Consider the following 19780-nt stretch of genomic DNA (forward strand, 5'->3'; position numbering starts at 1 on the left):
AGACAGACACGGCTCAGGCTATAGATTCATCTGTCTGTCTCCGTGAAGTTTCACCTGCATTTCAACTTTAATAGCCTTTAAGTAAACCTTTTCTTTACTGCTGTTTAAATAGCCTTCAAGCCTTAAAATAATATTAGCCATGTGGGCAGAAACTCTGTGCAACCACCGACCCCGTTTTACATGCAAGGTATCCCTCACTGTGTTTGTCATCATCCCAAACTGTAGATTATCTTTATTATAAGGCAACATCTGACAGGCGTTGTAAAGCATCGAAATGATCACACCAGCTTTTATCGTGTTGTTTATCAGGAAGTGGCTTAACTTTCATCCTAACCTTAATGTGAAGGGCATGGCCTTTCACCTCAAGGGACATTTTAAATGTAGTCCCTATTTAAAGCTGTAGTCGTTTCACGTTTTGACCACATAAAGAAAAAAAAGCTTTGACTTTTGAGACCCAGATATGGCCTTTCTGACCTGGTGTGTTAGGGATGTTTGCGGCGGGGGATTAGCAGGCTGCACCGGGTGTCCAGATGATGTCAGCAGCCTATCATAACATTTTTACAAGAGGTGTGGATCTGATGAATGGTACATGGTGTGAAAAGAAGCGCTAATAGGTATATTACCCTGTACAAATATAGGATCGTGGAGAAAAATGTAAAAATTCAGATGACATATCTTTTTTGTGTGACCCTATTATGCGCATGGCTTTCGTCTAAACTGTTGTGCATTGACCACATGAGTCTTCATGCTGTTTTATTCACAATTATCCTAGATAATGTTCCCAATCTTCATTTAGAGCATCATGCAGTCTGAGTGTCTTCTTTTGTCTGTTTTTCTACTAAGATGTGTATTTTTGTACTCTGTTTTTATATCCACTTGCTTAAAGGGTGAATAGTATGGCCCAATAGATAGACCGTTTTATAATGGCTAATGAGCACAGATCCTGTTCCAAAAGGTGCACCTGTGTCTCAGGGACGAAATATCTGGATATTTCAGCTCGCTCTACGGCTACGGATATACTGTAACGCGATTTAAGGCACTGACTTTAGACTGTGTTTTTCTTCATGCAATTTTCCAACGTTTTACTGGTAATATCAGTATATTCTATAATCTGGGCTATTTGAGTGAATAGAAAGGATTCCTCTTCCCGAAATACGTCTCGTTTTAGGACCAAGCGGCCCTCTCGACCTCCATGCTGGCTCTGGCAAGGTACCAAGTAGCACAAGTGCCGACTAGCCAATAAGGTTCAGGGGGAGGTCCCTGAGCTCTGACCAGTCAAACACACTCTCCTTCCTTATATGGCAGCCGATCTCCATGGTAACGTGTGCTAAGTTGCAGCAGTCGTGTCAAAGTTCACTATATAGAGAGCTCAGTGAGCTGATCAGAGAGAAAGCATTCTGCCAGCCCGGCTCCTACCAATCGCAAATCACTTCCTAACCTCCGCCTTTTTAACATATTTGATCACTTTGTTTCTTTACTCCTTTTTCCTATTATTTTTCAGTGCACGGAGTGAGGTTTGTAGGTTGCGAGCTTTGTTTTTTTGTGTTTTGGTTTTTTCGTGCTTTTGCTTTTTTTGGGGAGAGTTGTCTTCATATTCCAGGCTCTCCCAAAAAGCATTGGCTTCAGCTGCGCGCTTTGCTGGCGCAACCTCACAAGAAGAAAAAGGAAGAAGACGCGATTTTTTTTACCCAGTTGGTGATTTTCTTCAAGACTTGTGCTGGAACTTGATAGTAGCTGCTACAGTGTGCTCACCAATTGTTTTATGCTGCTGCAGGCACGGTCTCTCAAAACCTGCTCCATCATTCACTGAATAGTCCATGCTACCTCGGCTGATTATTTTAATATTTAGCCTACATTTCCCATTGATGGGTGTACTGGATGGCTGACTGTAAGCGCCCCTGGACTTGGCCTTTAAGCGCAAGGCAGCGACTCAGCTCGCCATCGCATCAGTTTTGAAAACGCGCTTCGCAACGTCTCCAACAGCAATAAATCGACAGTTTTCGGGAGATTCTGAGTGGATTCAACGTAGGCTAGATTTGACATTTTGTGTGTCCGGCTGTTTGTCACAGTTTACCGCGTTTCCTTGAGACATTATTCACCGCGACACCAAAACGGCAGACAAAAAGTTTCTTTACGTTGACTGATAGATATGGCAATGGTAGTGTGGAGAGGCTCCCAGGACGATGTGGCTGACACCCAAGGCACCCTTTCCTCGCAAACCCAAGGAGGACTATCTCTTCCCACCCCTCAACCGGGCCAGTTGAATCTGACAGCCTCTCAGGTCGCCCCTCCGATCCCTCAGACGCCGATCCAAGGACCCCCGAACAACACACAGTCCACGCCGACGAACCAGACGACGCAGCAGTCGGAGAAACAGCAGCCACAGCACATTGAATGTGTGGTCTGTGGGGATAAATCTAGCGGCAAACACTACGGCCAGTTCACTTGTGAGGGCTGCAAAAGCTTCTTCAAACGGAGCGTACGACGGAACCTCACTTATACATGCCGTGCCAACAGGAATTGTCCAATCGACCAACACCACCGCAATCAGTGTCAGTACTGCCGCCTCAAAAAATGCCTGAAAGTCGGCATGAGACGGGAAGGTATTGGGACTTTTTGTTTTCTTATTTATTTGTGTGAATGTGCTTTTAGGCTTCCAGACATGAAACCGTGTAATGTCGCCACCGTAGCCTGTTCTCTCTCCTCCGACTTTTCTCTCCCCGGCTGTGCGGCAGCAGCACGCAATGGAGCCGCTCTCCGCCGTGGTCGAGACGGGGCTCGTCGCTTCTTCCTTTTAGCCGCTGTATTGTAGTATCCGGCTCCAGCGCTATAGTTCTGCATTTCACATACAAGATCCGACCCCCTGGCCATGCGAGGGCTATCAAATGTATATTCAGATAACGCCATGAGCGCAGAGATACATCTGTACTGAATGATACAATATAGCCTTCTGCGCTATTATGGCGAGTGTCGAATTAAGAGATAGCGTGTTCAGGCTACATCTCCACATCTACCGCGTCTGCCTCGTTCACTCTGTCTAAAGCTGGACACTAGCGTGAATTAAGCGCACATAATCCTAAGAATTTATTTGAATACCTGTCGAAAATAGGCCTGCATGTATGGTAAAACGAGATGAATTGCTAAGTAGGTTAAGGGTTAAACATGCAAGGTCTCCCTTGCCCTCTTTGTGTTCCTTCACAGCCAGCTCATGTTGCTGTTGCCGAAAAGCATCATTTTAAAGACATGTCTTGTGTTAAACGTGTTTAAGGCGCATCTCTGGTGTTTCATTACATGATTTGTCTCCCTACAGCTTCAACATTGTCTGTGCAGCCTTTTTTAAAACTCCCATGCAATAACATAATGTGTGCGTGTGTGTCTGTTATGATGTGCTATAAAAAAACATGATGTGTGTCATTTATTCATCATAAGAGCTGTAAGCGTTTGATTCAGTTGTTCTGTCCCGTTCAAATGTATAATATTTAACAGCATGTCTCTAAGCCCATGAGGATATTGTGTGATGATCTGTAGAATTCAGGCTTCAATATCTGTAGTTTCTCTTTTTACTGCAGCCGTGCAAAGGGGACGGGTGCCACCCACACAGCCACACCACGGTCAGTTCGCCTTGACAAATGGAGACCCACTGCACTGCCATTCCTACTTATCCGGATATATCTCTCTCCTGTTGAGAGCGGAGCCCTACCCGACGTCCCGGTATGGCAGTCAGTGCATGCAGCCCAACAACATAATGGGCATCGAGAACATTTGTGAACTAGCAGCCAGGATGCTCTTCAGCGCCGTGGAGTGGGCCAGGAATATTCCCTTCTTCCCAGACCTTCAGATCACCGACCAGGTGGCTCTGCTGAGGTTGACGTGGAGTGAGTTATTTGTGCTCAACGCCGCGCAGTGCTCCATGCCCCTGCACGTGGCTCCTCTCCTGGCGGCGGCTGGCCTTCACGCCTCCCCCATGTCTGCGGACAGAGTGGTGGCCTTTATGGACCACATTAGGATCTTCCAAGAACAAGTGGAGAAGCTCAAAGTTTTGCACGTTGACTCTGCTGAATATAGCTGCTTAAAGGCAATTGTGCTCTTCACCACAGGTAAGACAATAGACTGGCACACTCCAAGTTCAGTCTGTGTGAATGTCACTAACATGCTCACTGACGTAAATGTATCGACAGAAGCTGTTGCGTGTCTTAAATGAACACCCTGCTTCAATGTGCACCTATGTGCCGCCTTCATGGTCAAGAGCTTTTGGATAGACTTGTGGCTGGTGAATTATAAACCACTTGATTAATCAACTGATTTAAGACACGCACTCACACACACACACAGAGGGCTAAACTGGAAATATTAGGCATGGCAACGTAATGGATTTTTACTTAAATTAACAACAAAACAAGAGCAAAGTGACTGAAACATTAGAACATAATCTCGAGTTAAAGAAGACCGATAACTCCACAATAATTACCTTAATCATCATAAAATCTATCTCTGAACACACTTTTTAGGAATCCAATAGCTTGCAGATGAATTGCTACACTTTGATTTTTTTTCCGCCATATATCAATGTGTGTATACCCCACGTCTTGTTTGTAGGGGATGACAGATATAAATGATGTCAGGCTCCGAGGGGGAGGGGAATAGAAAAAGAAAGACAAGCCTAATGTCCCATTTGCACACAGTAAAAGCAAAGCGCAGGTTTCAACGCTCTCGCGTCATTCAGGGGACAGACATGTCCGAGAAAACGCATGGAGACCCCATGCCCACATTGTAATTGCAAATATGTCCGAATCTAACAGTATTATGGGATATTGAGCACTGACAGGAGGGGCGGGTTTCATTATATTTGCAGAAATATTCTCTGCGCCTCGCAGGATATAAGGCGTCTCTGGACTTGCTCCAGAACTAGGTCATGACCCAAACTTCCCAGCTATTTTGTTACATTAGCTCCACCATTAAAGGGTGAAATAAAAAAAGCCGTGTGTTAGAGATTTACAAGGTTGCATCGCATGTGAATGCATGTCTTACCTGCAAGCCATCAGCCTCTGTATTTCATTTAGCTCTATAGCAGCCCACTATTGTTCTCGTGATGGTTTGTTAGCCTATCCAAAAAACAGAAAATCACATTTCAGGTCATTGCATTTTATTATTAAGCCTTTTAATGGGCCACAATGGTTTAATTTGTCTCTTCCATACCTGAGGCTTGAACATGAGCTGTGTGTTGTAGCTTGAATGACACGCCTTTGCTACTTTGGTGGTTTGGTTGTTGTCATGCATAAACTTTACAAACTTAACCATTGCGCATACAAGCGTTTTTGGCACATAATCAGCTGCCGCCCACATGCAGCAGCAAAGATAGTGATTATGCGTCTCTGGTGGTGTAGTATGACGGCAACTCCGTAGGCTATAGGCCCTTTTTCCAAGCTAAATCTCTGCTCACTAAAGGTCAGTAGGTCTCTCTGTCTTTCCCTCTCTCCCTCCCCCTCCCCTCTGCCTCGCTCTGCCACTGCCTGTGAAAGACAGCCCCATCTAAAACACAGTCTTTTGCTATGAATATGCTTAATTATTTAGTTCACCTTTAATTGACTCTATATCCGAGTTATAGCAGCGATAAAAGGAGCACCGCCGAATTAAGAGAAGCAACACAACATTCACATTGTCCGCTGCTTCTTGAGTATATGGCAAAAAGGCTTCAAGTTCGGTTTTTATTTAATCTCTATATTTTTTAATTAAAATATGATAGAATTGTTTAAACCACAGAAGTTGCCATCATAGTGCATATCTAGTATTTTATTTGTGGTGTGATAATTATTCGCATTGCGCAATGGTATTAAATAATTATCATACACTGAAAAACATATGCACGAGTTATTAATGAAAACAAGCCTCGAGACTAATAAACTCCACTTCTACATATAATGGGATAAGAATAATTTCCTAAAATAATTGCTTTTTTCCTAAATGTGACAGGCTATCAATTTCCGCCAAATCACCACGGTGGGAAAAAAACTCCTAGTGAGAGAAACACTTTAGGTTACACTTTATTAATGTTTATTTGCTTTCCCCCTCCTTCCAGATGCTTGTGGCCTCTCAGATGTGGCCCATGTGGAAAGTTTGCAGGAGAAGTCCCAGTGCGCCCTGGAGGAGTATGTCCGGAGCCAGTACCCCAACCAGCCAACACGGTTTGGGAAGTTGTTACTCCGCTTGCCTTCCCTCCGCACAGTCTCCTCCTCGGTCATAGAACAATTATTTTTCGTCCGATTGGTAGGTAAAACCCCAATTGAAACTCTCATCAGGGATATGTTGCTTTCGGGGAGCAGTTTTAACTGGCCTTACATGTCAATTCAGTAAACCAAGAAGGAGACGAACAAACAAAAGGTGGGGTTGTGGGGGGCTGCGAGACTACAATGATTATAGCTGCTTTTGTGGAAGGAATAAAAAAAAAAAAACCGGCTGTTACACGGGGCTGGCTTTCATGAAGAAATACATTGACGTAAATGACTGTGAATTCCCCCCTACTCCAAAAAAAATTGAGACATCCACTGAACTTTCAAAATGGCAGATACAAGCTCCCAGTGTTCATGCAGAACAACCTGCTTCGATTCATTTTTTTAATGAAAGAAGAAAATGAGGAAAACAAGTAAAAGGGATTTTGTTGATCCTTATGAGGGACATTTAAGTATTAAGTGCATTTAAAATGATAATTTGGGTAAAATGAAAAAAACAGGAGAAAGGGAAAATACAAAACGTGAATTTTCTTTTCTCAAATGACTTGTCCTGTGTCCATGTATAGCTGTGTTTTGTACTTTCTTTGTTCCTCCTTTCTGGTTCCAAACCGGCCTATGTGATTTCTGTAGTACAGGTGGTGTTATTTTCTAAAACAATGATTTATTTTTAAAAAAGGTGTAAAAAAATAAAAAAATAAAAATTTAAAAAAAGTTCTAAAAAGAATTAAAACCACAGCAATAGGAGTTTAGGCTTATAATCTAGGCTTAATGCTGCAAGCGCACTTATATTCTTAGGATGACCAATACCATCTGCAAGGGAGTTTTTTTTCGAGTTCATGTTCAACTTTATGACCCACCGGTAACATTTTGCTCTTTATTAATATGAAGTTACAGGATCAACTTTGGTTTCCAAATTATTTGCTGAAAAAGTCTTCCCCATTTCATCCAAATTCGGATATTTTGCATTAATTCCCCAATTGGACACAATAAAAAACATCCTACAAGTTGCCTATCCTGCTGTTAGAAAGGTATTTGAGACAAGTTGCTTTAAATGCATTATATGTGCATTTAAGGCTGATTGCAGTGGCCCAATCTGCACTGAAAGCAAAACTAACTTGTAAAAAAACAAATTTGGAGAGGGCAAGGGTCATACAACTTTGAAGCCTAGCCAGAGAAGTGTTTAATAGCAGTATTATTAAAGCGTCCCTGAAATGTCACCCTTTATTCACTTCAAGCATTAAGTGCCTGACAAGCATGATGTGATCCCCCTATCAAAACGGTGTTAAAGTAGGCCTACAACGTTTTTGGGTAACACAATTAGATTTAAAACTTCAGTGGTGTATTTCACTTGAAAAACACTGATAGAGGCAGTATTCTTGTAAATATAGGTCAATTCATTTCAACAAGTCTTTCCTTTATACAAAGTATATGTGATTAAGAAAAATCTGTGGTTGCCATTTTTTTTCTCGGTAATACAACGTCTTCAAAATTGAGTGGCAGACTTAGCTAGTAGCACTGAAAGTTATGTTTTTAATGTATATACATATTACTACAAATGTTTTCTTTTTCATGTATATTTAGACTGTGAATGCATGGCCACAGGTCGCTAACCTATTTTACCTTTGATATATAAATGTAAATGTTTTCTCTCTCTCTTTTTTGACTGTATAGATATAATCTGTGCATTCAGTACACTAGCCCTTGTATTTAAAGAAAAAGAAAAGAAACGAAGTTCATTATTAGGCTACAGACTTAAACAGGGTGAGCAGGTTTGGGAAAAGGAGTTGATATTTTAACTTTAGTGTTATTGCTCCTTTGGTCTTTGACAGGTGCCGTGGTGTGCTTGAGCGCGTGTGTGTGTGCGCGCGCGTGTGTGTGAGAACGTGTGTGTATTTGGAAGCTAGCATTTCTGTCTTTGTTTTGAGGCTTTTCTTCAACACACACCAGAACATCATGTTGTGGTTGAATTAAAAGGGATCACTGATTGAACACTGATCTTTGGCTGTTCGTAGCCACATATGGACCAGAGAATGATACATGATTGTAATTATGAACAGTTTAAACTGACCCACGTTTTTATATAAATATATAAAAATATATGACTGCAGGGTATTGATAACGTATAGATACTTTTTTTATGATTATTATTATTATTAATTGCAAGTGATATATGTGAGTGTGTGTGAAAGTTTATAGTTGAACACAATTCTTGTTTGTTTGTGTTAGCTTATTGTAAACAAGCATTCTGCTGTAAATTTGTTCTTGGTATTAAATTATAATTTATGAATTTGAAAACACACGTTTTTCATGTTTTTTTTACTTCTCAAACATACGCGTGAACATGTCCTTGTATGTGCGATGTGGGTGTGTGGTCGGTTGGAGGGAGGGGTGGGGTGGGGTGGGGGGGGGGGGGTGGAGTCAATTTGCGTGGCAGGATGTTGCCCTCTTGCCCCATGAAAGTGATTAATGAATTTCAAAATAATTAATCAATCACCCAACATGCCCGCTCAACGACTTCACTTTTTGCTACAAGGTTAAGATTATTTTCTATAAAAATGCCGATCAGTAATTGACTAGACTGTTTAGGAAATAATGGATTGAAGGTGGCTGTCAGTTTAACTTCAGAAATAGGATTCAACAGTTGTAAGCTGCCTCAACAGATAATACCATTTGTTAACAGTAGACCCTTATACTTATAGTTGCTTATACTTTATTTTATTTTCCACTGCATCACTGAGGTTCATTAACAGGAAGTTCCTCAAGGCTACACATTTCAACGTTTTAATCATACATGTACAAATGTGTGAATATCCAAGAAGTGGTTGTGATGGGTTTAAATGTCAATTATTTACGCACGTGATATTGTGATGCCAACACCTTTGGCCAATCATTAATTATTAGTAGAATTGGCTTAGTTGAGAGTTAGGCCTGAAATATAATTAGCCTGTTGTATAGAAGCTTAATCAGGATGGGAAGAAGCCAACTTCACCACGGTTTCTGCTGCTGTATGTGTGCTTTTGTGAGTGAGTGTGTGGTTTTGTTGCTGTTGATAATGATGAAAATGATGATTATGATGTGATGCTGATGGTGTTTTATCCTCGGCGTCTTGCTGAAAGCCCTATTTATCCACACCGTGCTGCTCTCGCTGCTTGTCCAACCAAACCGTCTCTGAGGTGAATCGCACTCAAGCCAATCTGAGCCCCATATTGATCGTTAAAGGTATAGGCATCCCACTACAGCGAGCCAATATGATTTCATTAGACCACATGTTTACAGTAAAGACAGAAGAAGAAAAACTCACTCCTCCATCCTTCAAAACGCAATAATAAGTGAAGCTTCAGAATGGGTTTGGATGGATCTCCACACTGACCGGGCTGATTTTAGTTGACAGAGCGTGATGTAAAAGCTGGACTCTATAATTTGTACCTCTGCTCATTTATTAGCTTTGTACAAAAAAGACTAATGAGGTGTAACTCGCTGCGACGTCACTTTTATTTACGTCTGCGTGACGTGAGAACTTTTTGACACACGAGCTGGTAGCCTTATATATTCCCCGCCCCCCCCCCCCCCCCCTCTCCAAAAGAAAAGAAAGATCGCTGCGGAGGATCCTGCGGGGCCGATGCGTGGGTCTGCTGATCGTTGGCGTTTGTTGGGGTTTACGCACTGATGCTGGAAACTCGTTCAGGGCTCACGGGCTGTTAGTGGGGCTATTTGTTAAATAAGACAAGAATATGGGTTGCAGTCTCGCTCTTCCTCTGTCTCTTCCACAGACACATGCGCGCCCGCACAGTTGAGCGACGAATACGCACATTATTTGCACCTTGGCACTATCACTATATGACAAATTAGCCCGACAGCATGCGCTTTATTGTATCGGCTGAGGCAAAGCAGCTAATTTACACTGCCTGCTACGCGTAAAACGCTTTGCAAGAGGGGGCACTTGTTATATATGTTAGAGCACTGGCTTAAAGGTGAAACAAAATATTATTTGTATAGTTGTTATTATAATTGTAATTTCTCTGGTCTAACAAATTGGCTATGAAATAGTGATACAACTTGAAGAATCAGCAAAAGGGGTTGTCTTTCATTTTCATTTTTTCTTAATTTCAAAGGTTGTTTTTTGTTTTGTTTCTGAGCATTCTTCCACTGTATCTTTTTCCCTTCAAATAAATGATATTTTACTTGTACTTAGTGCACAAGGCTTCCTGCATTCTGCCCATAAATGTAAGAAAATTGTGCCATCTACCCGCTAACCCTGGAACTGTTGCTCCGATACCTCGGAGACCTAGGCTCACTTTAACACAAAAGGAGACGCGACCAGCGTTGAACACGCAGGCGCCTCCTCGCACAGGCACGACAGCAGCTGCCGACTGTTATTAGGCTGAAACTTTACAAGTAGTGTGTGTTTTAAGCACCTGTCATCCACTCTGTTTCCCACTGCGTCTGTCTGTGTGAGTGGAGCAGGTAGTGTAGGGCCACTGGACACCTCTGCCGAGATGGGAGACCACATGTGAAGTTGTAGCTTTTAACACGATCGGAAGCAGCAGGGGGTTACAGTAAAAGTCCCGAATATATTTGGGAGGCTTGTAATAAAATAAAAAATATCATTTGGGGATAATCCTGGATTTGTCACGAAATTGACGTTTATCGAATGTGACCAACGACTATAATTTATAACGTTGACCAAACAAATATTATAATGTTGACAACATCAGCGCCTTGTTTGTCCCTTGATATTGAGTATAAGCGGGTTTAGAAGTTGTAGAGAATATTAAAGCCACCGCGTTCGACCTTCGGAGTGCTACACAGACGTGTCTGCGTCACACCGTCCACATATGAAAACTGATCACTATAGCCACTTTTAAAGAAGGATGTTACAGCACTGAATGTGTCCGATTTAACCAAACGGTTCCTCTTCATGTAGTTTTAATTTGCGAGAAAAGAGAAATTTGAGAAGAAGAAAAAATACAGAAAGAAGGACCAATCAACACCAACATGGCAAAGTTCAGTTGAAAAAAAAGAGAAAAAGAAAAAACACTGCCAGACTTTCAGAAGGGGCGAAGCGCTTTGTGATGATACAAATAGGGGAGAAGACAACTGCAGCTGATGTAGCGCATGAGTGGGAATATACCCCATGTTGAATTACCCCCATTTTGAGAAGGCCATTTCAGTTTTCTTTTAACCCAAGCGCGCTCACGGGGAGCCGATCTCAATACCAGTAAAACAGCCAACATTTCCGATAACTTGAACATTGAATGCCAAATGTTTCCAAACGCAACTACTATTTGGTCACAGAGGAAGCATGACTCTCGCTTATAGTTTATTATATTAAAAATATGTATTTATAGCCGAACGACGACTAAACTTCTCTGGAGTAGCAGGCCGGCAGAGGTGGGAATCACATAACGATATGCCCAGTGCTTTAAAGCGTGCAGTTTGATCAGTCTTAATATACCCGATCACACACACTCAGAGGGGAGGACAGAGACGAGCGGTGAGCCAGAGGGATGATTTGAAGAGACCGCAAACACTCTCCTGCATATTAGACAGCCCTTCAGCCTCCCAAAACCCGAAAGCATTATTTCATCAGCACTACTTCATAGGTATTGATCGATGTAGGCCTACATCTTGTATCGATTTGTTACTTGGGGTACATAGATACTTTATTAAGATCCCCATTAGGTTCACCGCAGTGGTTGTCAGTCTTCCAGGGGTCGCAGTATTAATGTTGCAAGCTCGTCACTCTCAAGTAGTTTGGAGAAGGACCCTGAATGTGACCACAACTCAGCTTTTACGCACACATTGAGTTAGAGATCACGTGCGAGGGGCCTCACTGTGTGTGTGTTTTGTGTGTGTGTGTGTGTGTGTTACTAAGAAATGGCTGATTGAGACATCTTAATTGACAATGTCAATTGAGCAGGTCTGTTTACTCATCTTTCCCCTATGCACATGCATGAGCGTGCATGAGTGCATGTCTGCCTGCGTGTGTGTGTGCAGCTCAAGCCACATTATGTTGATGCTTGCCTCTGTGATGATGATGATATTGAAGACATTAGACATTAGCTTATGCGGATGTAAAATGCCGCATGCATTGCACAAATATGTACTAAATGTTTAATCAATATCGCATTAATTAGCCGGGAAGGCCTGCCATGCTTCGCTTGTGTCACTCCACGCACGGCTCTGCCCTCACGCGCCGCTGATGGAGACGTTTTCTATTTTCTCTCCAGTAAATTCTCTTCCGCAGAGTGTGGGAGGGCGTGTGTGTGTGTTTGTATATGTGTGTTTTGCCGAAACTTCAAACACGCATTTGGCAAAGCCCCCTCAAACTGTGAAATTAATTTGGCGTAATTCTGGTCGATGCTGGTGGTAGACTGAAGTTACTTAAATACAACGAAACAAAACAAGTCACACCTTGCGCGTTATCTCTCGTCCAGTCTTCATTATCAGCACCATCACTGTTATCATCATCATCTTCATTTCCAACACATCGAACACATTGTTCCCATATTCCACAGGTGAGGAAAATACAGATACAATCAATTATAACTTTTCCTGTAAATTATTAAAAAAAAAACTTGTTTGGTTTTCATCTAAAGCTGTGTCTCGTGAAGTTGTATTCGGGCTTCTTGTTTTCTTGTGTGTTGTTTGTCTCCTTAGTGCAGACACAGCAATCGTTCATTTGAATGGCACGCCTGGCATTTCTGCAGAACGGAGCTTATTGGGCGTCTTACTGGGAACTCCGAGCAAACATTATGTATGAAAAAACACGGAGAAATACATACAGTTAAATCTTAACTTCTGTATCTATTTGCATTTTACGCATTTTGCGTTTATTTGACCTCGAGGCCTAACTTGCTGTTGAAGTTTAATTTGTTGTTTGGTTTTTGGTTTGAAAACATATATGTTGCCGGTAAAGAACATCAAATAAAGCAAAAACAAATGAAAACACTTTATTTTTGACCTAACATCCAACCGCAGCCACTGATAGTTTAAAGGGAATCTCCAGCTCCGATGATGCTGGATATTGTTACTCCTTTATGTATTGTCCCCTGAAATTTACAAATTGTAGGTTTTTTGTAGAAACAGCCACCATAATATTGAGAGTATATATTTTTCCTCTCACCATGAGCTCCTACATCTTCTCATCCCAAGAACAACCCGCGGACAGACGCGCTGCAGCCTGGATCCCCGCTTGATAAGATTTTTGTCACAGGGACACATCTGACATTTTCTGTGGCTTGATGGGATTTAGTAGCTGTCCATAATCAGACAGCAGCCGAGGAGCTGGAATCCAGGATCACCACATTTATACATCCTGTAAATGCGCAACAGCAAACCAATCGCAACCCACAAGAGAAATTAATTAATTTCTCTGATTTCTGTTTAACTCCCTCGGTGACCCACGAGCGTCCCGGGACCTCAGATTGGAAAGTAGTGTAGGACCTGGAGCCTGTGTGATCATTTTGTTGAATTAGATTACAGTGAAATGACTGTATGTACTTCTCAAGTTGCTGAGGACGCGCTGCTCCCCCCACCCCCTCTCACTGACCCCCGCAGGTCCCGAGACCCGCTCCGGGACCCCCTGCACTAATGAACAGCGATAACACATATAACTGGTGGCCGCCAAAAGACAGCAGCATGCAGGCTGTTGTCATAGCTGGCTACGCACACAGAAATCGGCCAACCTTATGAGAGGACAAATCTTCACGGAGGGTCTCCGGCAGAAGGGGGAAAAAAAGTGCAGGAATATCTGGCCGCCACAGCGAGATGGCGCTATTCTGCACGTTTAACCTCAGCTGTGCTCCGTTGCCCCGACTGGCTATTATGTGTTACATGTCTAACTAGGTTTTGTTTGTTTTTTACTGTGAAATGGGTCGATCAAAAATGCTAAAACATAATGGAAATATGCAGTGGCAGCTGGGAATTTCAAATATTTTATTCACAATTTTAATTGACTTTGTCCAACTCTATCTTTGAAGAAGATGACTTATTATATAACTTATTTAGTGATACATTACAAATGAAAAAAAATATTCTGGTAGGAAAAATAATGAATAAAACACAACAGTGACAAAGTTAGTTTGTTTTGTTACTTTATGTTTTGCACAAAAAGCGCAAAGGACCTCATAACTGCAGTCTCACAGCCGTCATCATTGGTGATATTTCGATTTTTTTTTTGATCACATGCTCTTGACAGATATTTAGTAATAACGATCTGATCCCTCACATGAGGCTGTCTCGTGTATCGAATATGTATTTGTCCCACTTCATATCTTAACTGAAAAGAGTGACTGTTTCTATCTGACCTTTTCCTCCACTGAGAGTTTCCGTTTTATCACAGCTTTTTTCACGCTTTAAAACTAAAATCATGTTACGTCGTCACCAGTTTCTTATAGTCTTGTAATTGACGTATTTCTTTATAAGGACATATTGTTTCTGTGTCCACCTGTGACCTCGTTCTCTCTGCTGGAGTTGATAATGACAACGGCTTGTTAACGACGGATATTCGCTCATAAAACAAAAAGGAACATCACTACGTTGTTATTATAAATTCTGATATCAATCACTAAACTACAATACTACTAATTATGCTCTATTCCTGAAAATAATATAAGGCCCTTCTGATGTATTTTTAGATTTTAATTCGCTTTTTATTGCTCTTCCGTAGTCTTCAAAAATAATGCATCAATAAATCAATGAATTGAATCGGATTTCAGCTAATTATTACTGTTTTGTTTTTAGTAATGCAAAATGTAAATTAAAACTTAAACTGGTTCAATTAACCACTGTGGTGATATTTTAACCTGAATATCTGAAATGAAGGATGCTCAAATAAATCACCCGCAGGCTCGATATTTTTAGAAAAACACATTTAATAATAATAAACATGATCAGGTCTAATTACTAAGCCAGTGTATTATATATACACACTTTTTACATTGTACGACCGCTTTGGGGTGTTTGTCACTACATGAATAATTTCCAAAATGAAATAAAATGAATAACATCATGTGATAAACGTCTTCATTTCCTTTAGATTGTGTCCTTTTTTAAATAGAACTTCTCCACAGAGGGTTACACATATGAAGGACTTTACTGGAGCCACTTCTTGATGCTCACATGTTGTAGACTCGGTGATCAAGCTCCCCGAAGCCTTGGCCAGTCCTCTGAACTTTACAACTATATGTAAACAAGTCGGGAATAATCTTCTTTACTTTTTTATTGAAATGAAAATGCAATCTCCCAAGCTTAGATTCAGCAGACGAGTTCTTTCTCTCTCTTCTTCTTCTCTTTTTCGTTCCTTGTCATTGGTGGGGCTGGACTTTGGTGGACAATAATGCGGCAATTGTTGATGCTTTGTGACCCATAAAATTTGAGGGTGGCTATTCTGGCTTTGGTATGTAATTATGCAAAACACTTTGCATAAAGACTTGCCATCCGATCTAATGATAGAGCCTGCAGTCTCATTTCCAGAGAGGGAGGCAGCAGCAAAGCCTGCACTCCGAGTGATGCACTCAAAAAAATAATTCATTGGATGAACTCAATTAAATTGTGGGCAGGTTTTCCACCGAGGAAATATAGTTAAACCTAACTTAAACTAAAAACATCCATGCAATATAATTAAATTGAGTTAGTCCGACTCAATTTTATCAAATACAACCTAAATAAAAAAATACCATTCATGAAATGAAATTGATTTGTGTTAGTCCGACTCAATATAGTACAATTCATTGGAAATGAATTAATCAGGTAAAAAACTTTTTTTTATTTGACCCCCAATTAAGACACGAGACAAAACCTAGTTCAAGTGTTTTTTTATTGAAAATGCTTAAATACATTAAATATGGTACAAATCTGACCATCCATGATTCTAGAGCCTGGATTTCATTTTTTAAATATAATTTGTTTTTTTTTTACAAAAACACTGATCAGAAAAGGATAGCAAAAAAATTCCAAAATGATCTATACAGTGCATCTTTCATCGTTTTTAAATATTAAAACAGTAGTCTTGTAACAGCTCCACAACTGGTGACAAATAAATACCAAGCTATCCCAAATCCCTTGGCGCCACAAACAAAGACGCCATGAGGGTGGAGGCTATGCACTGCTCTCCAAACAGGGAATATCATTGCACTGCAGTGTAGTCATTCACCAGAAACTATCATTTCCAAAAAGCACAAAACTTCCTGCAATCGATATGTACAACCACTATTGCAAGTGCTAAATTCCCACTACTTTGGTTTGTCAAGAGCAATACAGCTGTTTTCTTTCCTACCAGTACAGATGGTAGTGCAAAATGACTCCTTTACACTGAAGAATAGCCGATGATGTGTTATCATGTGCAGAAACAGGCAACTTGGACCACTTTTGGGCTACAACAGTAAAATCACAAAACATCCACAAACTAAAACTTATAGATTATAAATAACAAGGATACTCATAGTCAATGGAAGTTACAGCGTATTGAACCGTGTTAGGGTCCATTTCAACTCGAGTAGAGAGTCATTCAATCAGACAACGAGGAAAATGGACGTGCAAGTTGACGTTCAAGCGTAATCACACTCGAGTTGGGATGTGGAGGTGAATTGGGCAAAACTTTCTGCGGGTAAACACTTAACCAAGCTTGCAGTGACATGTAAAAGTTCCGTAATTTACAGTCTCTGGCTTGCCTCTGTGCAGCTTAGTCAATTTTTTCAAAATGTCAGAACCAGGAAAACATCCATGAGGTCATGGATTGTCGTTGACTGGGCGGAAGATGAAAGTAGAAAACATCCAAAAGATCTGACAAGGTTCTTTGGCTTTGTCACTTGGTGTTCATCTCTTGTGCAAACATCTTGATTTTCAGCTCCTGTATCTTAGAATTCAGCTTGTGCCCATCCAAATTCATTATGACCTTCTGGAGAAGCTCAAAGATGTACTTGAAGTTGTCTGGAAAGCTTAGATTAAGGGCACAAATTAGCCCAAATCATGATGAACGCCATGATGACACCGTCTACGTTGTTCAGGACTTTAATGCAGTTGATCAAGTCCCACGTCCTCTGGCTCCCAATCTCTTTGGATCATGTAAATCCTTATGACAGTGAATGCGATGTCCCTCACTGCATCCTCAGCAGCGGAAGCCTGACAACAACACAAACACAGAAAACTTGTGATTAATCCACAAACATGTGTATATGTATATATATATATATATATATATATATATATATATATATATATATATATATATATATATATATATATATATATATATATATATATATATATATATGTGGGTAACACTTTGACGCTACATGGGAAACATATTGCGATAAACTTACCAGATTGATAAAGAGTCTGGATCTTCATTGAGGTAGATGACAGGCTTCTCAGATGCCCTTCCCTTTTGGTGTTGATGTCATCACACTAAAGGTTCTGGATGAAAGCAGAATAAAAGCAGGCCATTTACTATTCATCAAATGTTTTTAAAAAAGCAGATATGGACAAGAAAATATTACAATAACCACCCCAATACAGTGAAACTAATATTGTATACATATGTACTAACCAAATCATTGACGGTCAGGACATCCTTGACCTTTTCTCCTTCACACCTCCTTTGCTCTTTAAGCCCTGTATCAGGGAGTCTGAGAAGAGGTCCAGCTGTGACATGAACTTTGATTGAAATGGCTTGGTGGTGATCAGCAGGAACTCTGCATTGACCTGAATAACAAACAAAATACAGCTGTTTGTTACTTGTTTATTATAATTACTATCACATTATGTGGGATTATTAGATTCAAATTGCGATTGTGAAGCCATTAATCATCAAAATGGTAAACAGATAGAAACACACATTTACTTACTTAACTTTGCTGGAACAGGGAAGGGGCCTCTGCTCCACAATCTCTGGTTGAATGTGCAGTTCAGCATGTGTGATTTAGAAGCTTACTCCATGTATTAAATGTACATGGGCAATGTATGGACATGTATAGCGATAACTGCCCCTACAATGCCCATGCAACAAGAAATACCTGCTAGCTAGTTCCAAACTGCATTCTTTACACTGCCACATGCAGAGTCCTAAAGAGAATAAAGATAATTAGTACATATCAAACTGAACAAATAACAATGAGAGATCAGCTTGCATCGAGCATATAACCTATTACGTGCTATCATTAGGAGGTTGCCTCAAGAAGTTTGGTAATGCTGATCAAACTGCAAAAGATGAGATGAATGTATTTGTGGAGGGAAAGGCTGGAATAATCCAAAGTTCACATAAAACAAAGTCAAGTCAAAAGTGCTTTAGAGCACTCACAGATATAATGTTACCATTTAGAATAGACTAGCAATTCACCTTTTACAGCAACACTAAAGCTACATACAACAGCAATCAAATCATGCAAGCGTGTTAAATAAGATTAAGACAGTCATTTTAATAAAATATCAAACTGTTTGCCTTGAAAACTCATTCGCACTCCTGCCTGCGTTCACACAGTGTAAGGTCATAGAAATACAATGAGTAGAACGGACATCAATGTTTGTCTTGGTCGTTTTACTCGTTCAAAAGAAAATAGTGCTCAACACTGCGCATTGACCGTAGTATAACAGAAAAGCCCGCTACATCGATCAGTTCTTCACAATGACGACGGTACACGTACAAACTGCCGCTGCTCTGATCCAGTTACATCGGTTTGAATGGGAATGTCCGTTCTACGCTCGTTCTATTTCTATGGCTGCTGCGCTAAAACGCCGCTGACTTCCGTGTGTTCATGCATCAGGTGCCCGCGCGAGTGAGAGGAATTCAGCGGTTTTATGAGCTCATGATTTATTCATATTAAACATTTTTCAGTGACGAAAACGTGGCTAAACCCACTACAACTGAACGCCCACTACTAGAGAGAGTGGCCTTCTGCGGCCTGCTCTGCCTGCCGACATTATGGCGCTGGAGAGGGGGAGACCGTAGTCTGCTCGTTTAACTGCTCTCCTGTTTTTTAGTGCATGCAGTTCATAAGGAAGCCTTCGGCGCTGCGTCCAAGCCGTATTAATGACAGTACCCTGATCTCTGGTCTGCTCTATAATGCTAACCACGTTGGCTACCTAGCTTGCTAGCTAGCCTGTGTTGCCTTCGATCTTATTAAAAACGGAACAGTCGTGTGGCTAAGTTATCACGTCTGTTCCACACATTGTGGTCATTATTACAGAATGGAAGCCTTCATTGACAGCGAGGTACAGTCTAAACTACTACAACAAAATATATAAAGTTACTTACCAAAGAATGGATGGTCGGTTTGAATCTTGCTGCAGTCGGAAAGGGGGGAAAGACACTGAGAGCACGTGATCTGGTACAGGCGCAAGGGGTAGTCCCCCAACCAAACACATTTATTTTGAGTTGATACACACCATCCAACCTAAATAAATCTAATAAATGAAAGTATTCATGCATTTTATGTTAAACCCATTAAATATAAATGTGTTCATTTTTTAACTTGATATATTTAAATTAATCAAACACGATTTAAATGTGTCACCTTTAAGAAGGGCTTGAATCGTTTTTTTGAGTGTGGAGG

The 19780-nt window shown here is 40.9% G+C and overlaps 1 protein-coding gene across 2 annotated transcripts; it reads left to right on the plus strand.

The window, feature by feature from the left end:
• The first annotated feature begins 1498 nt into the window (after positions 1–1498).
• On the plus strand, positions 1499–8515 carry nr2f2 (nuclear receptor subfamily 2, group F, member 2). 2 transcript variants are annotated; one of them, XM_079273543.1, is made up of 3 exons: positions 1499–2603; positions 3552–4097; positions 6077–8515. In XM_079273543.1, exons 1-3 carry the CDS (start codon positions 2150–2152, stop codon positions 6349–6351), a joined length of 1275 nt encoding a protein of 424 aa, XP_079129669.1. In that variant the 5' UTR covers positions 1499–2149; the 3' UTR covers positions 6352–8515. The 2 variants fall into 2 exon arrangements, with proteins under 2 accessions (XP_079129669.1, XP_079129670.1); XM_079273544.1 differs by having other exon boundaries at positions 3570–4097.
• The last annotated feature ends 11265 nt before the right edge of the window (positions 8516–19780 follow it).

This window comes from Melanostigma gelatinosum (genome assembly GCF_949748355.1).
Source record: "Melanostigma gelatinosum genome assembly, chromosome: 1".
Lineage (NCBI taxonomy): Eukaryota > Metazoa > Chordata > Actinopteri > Perciformes > Zoarcidae > Melanostigma > Melanostigma gelatinosum.

Bases quoted from the DNA above. Each gene is read 5' to 3' on its own strand.
- nr2f2 (XM_079273543.1), top strand. From the start codon at position 2,150: ATGGCAATGGTAGTGTGGAGAGGCTCCCAGGACGATGTGGCTGACACC. The intron at 2,604-3,551 runs GTATTGGGACTT...CAATATCTGTAG, and splicing joins AGTCGGCATGAGACGGGAAG to TTTCTCTTTTTACTGCAGCC. The intron at 4,098-6,076 runs GTAAGACAATAG...CCCTCCTTCCAG, and splicing joins AATTGTGCTCTTCACCACAG to ATGCTTGTGGCCTCTCAGAT.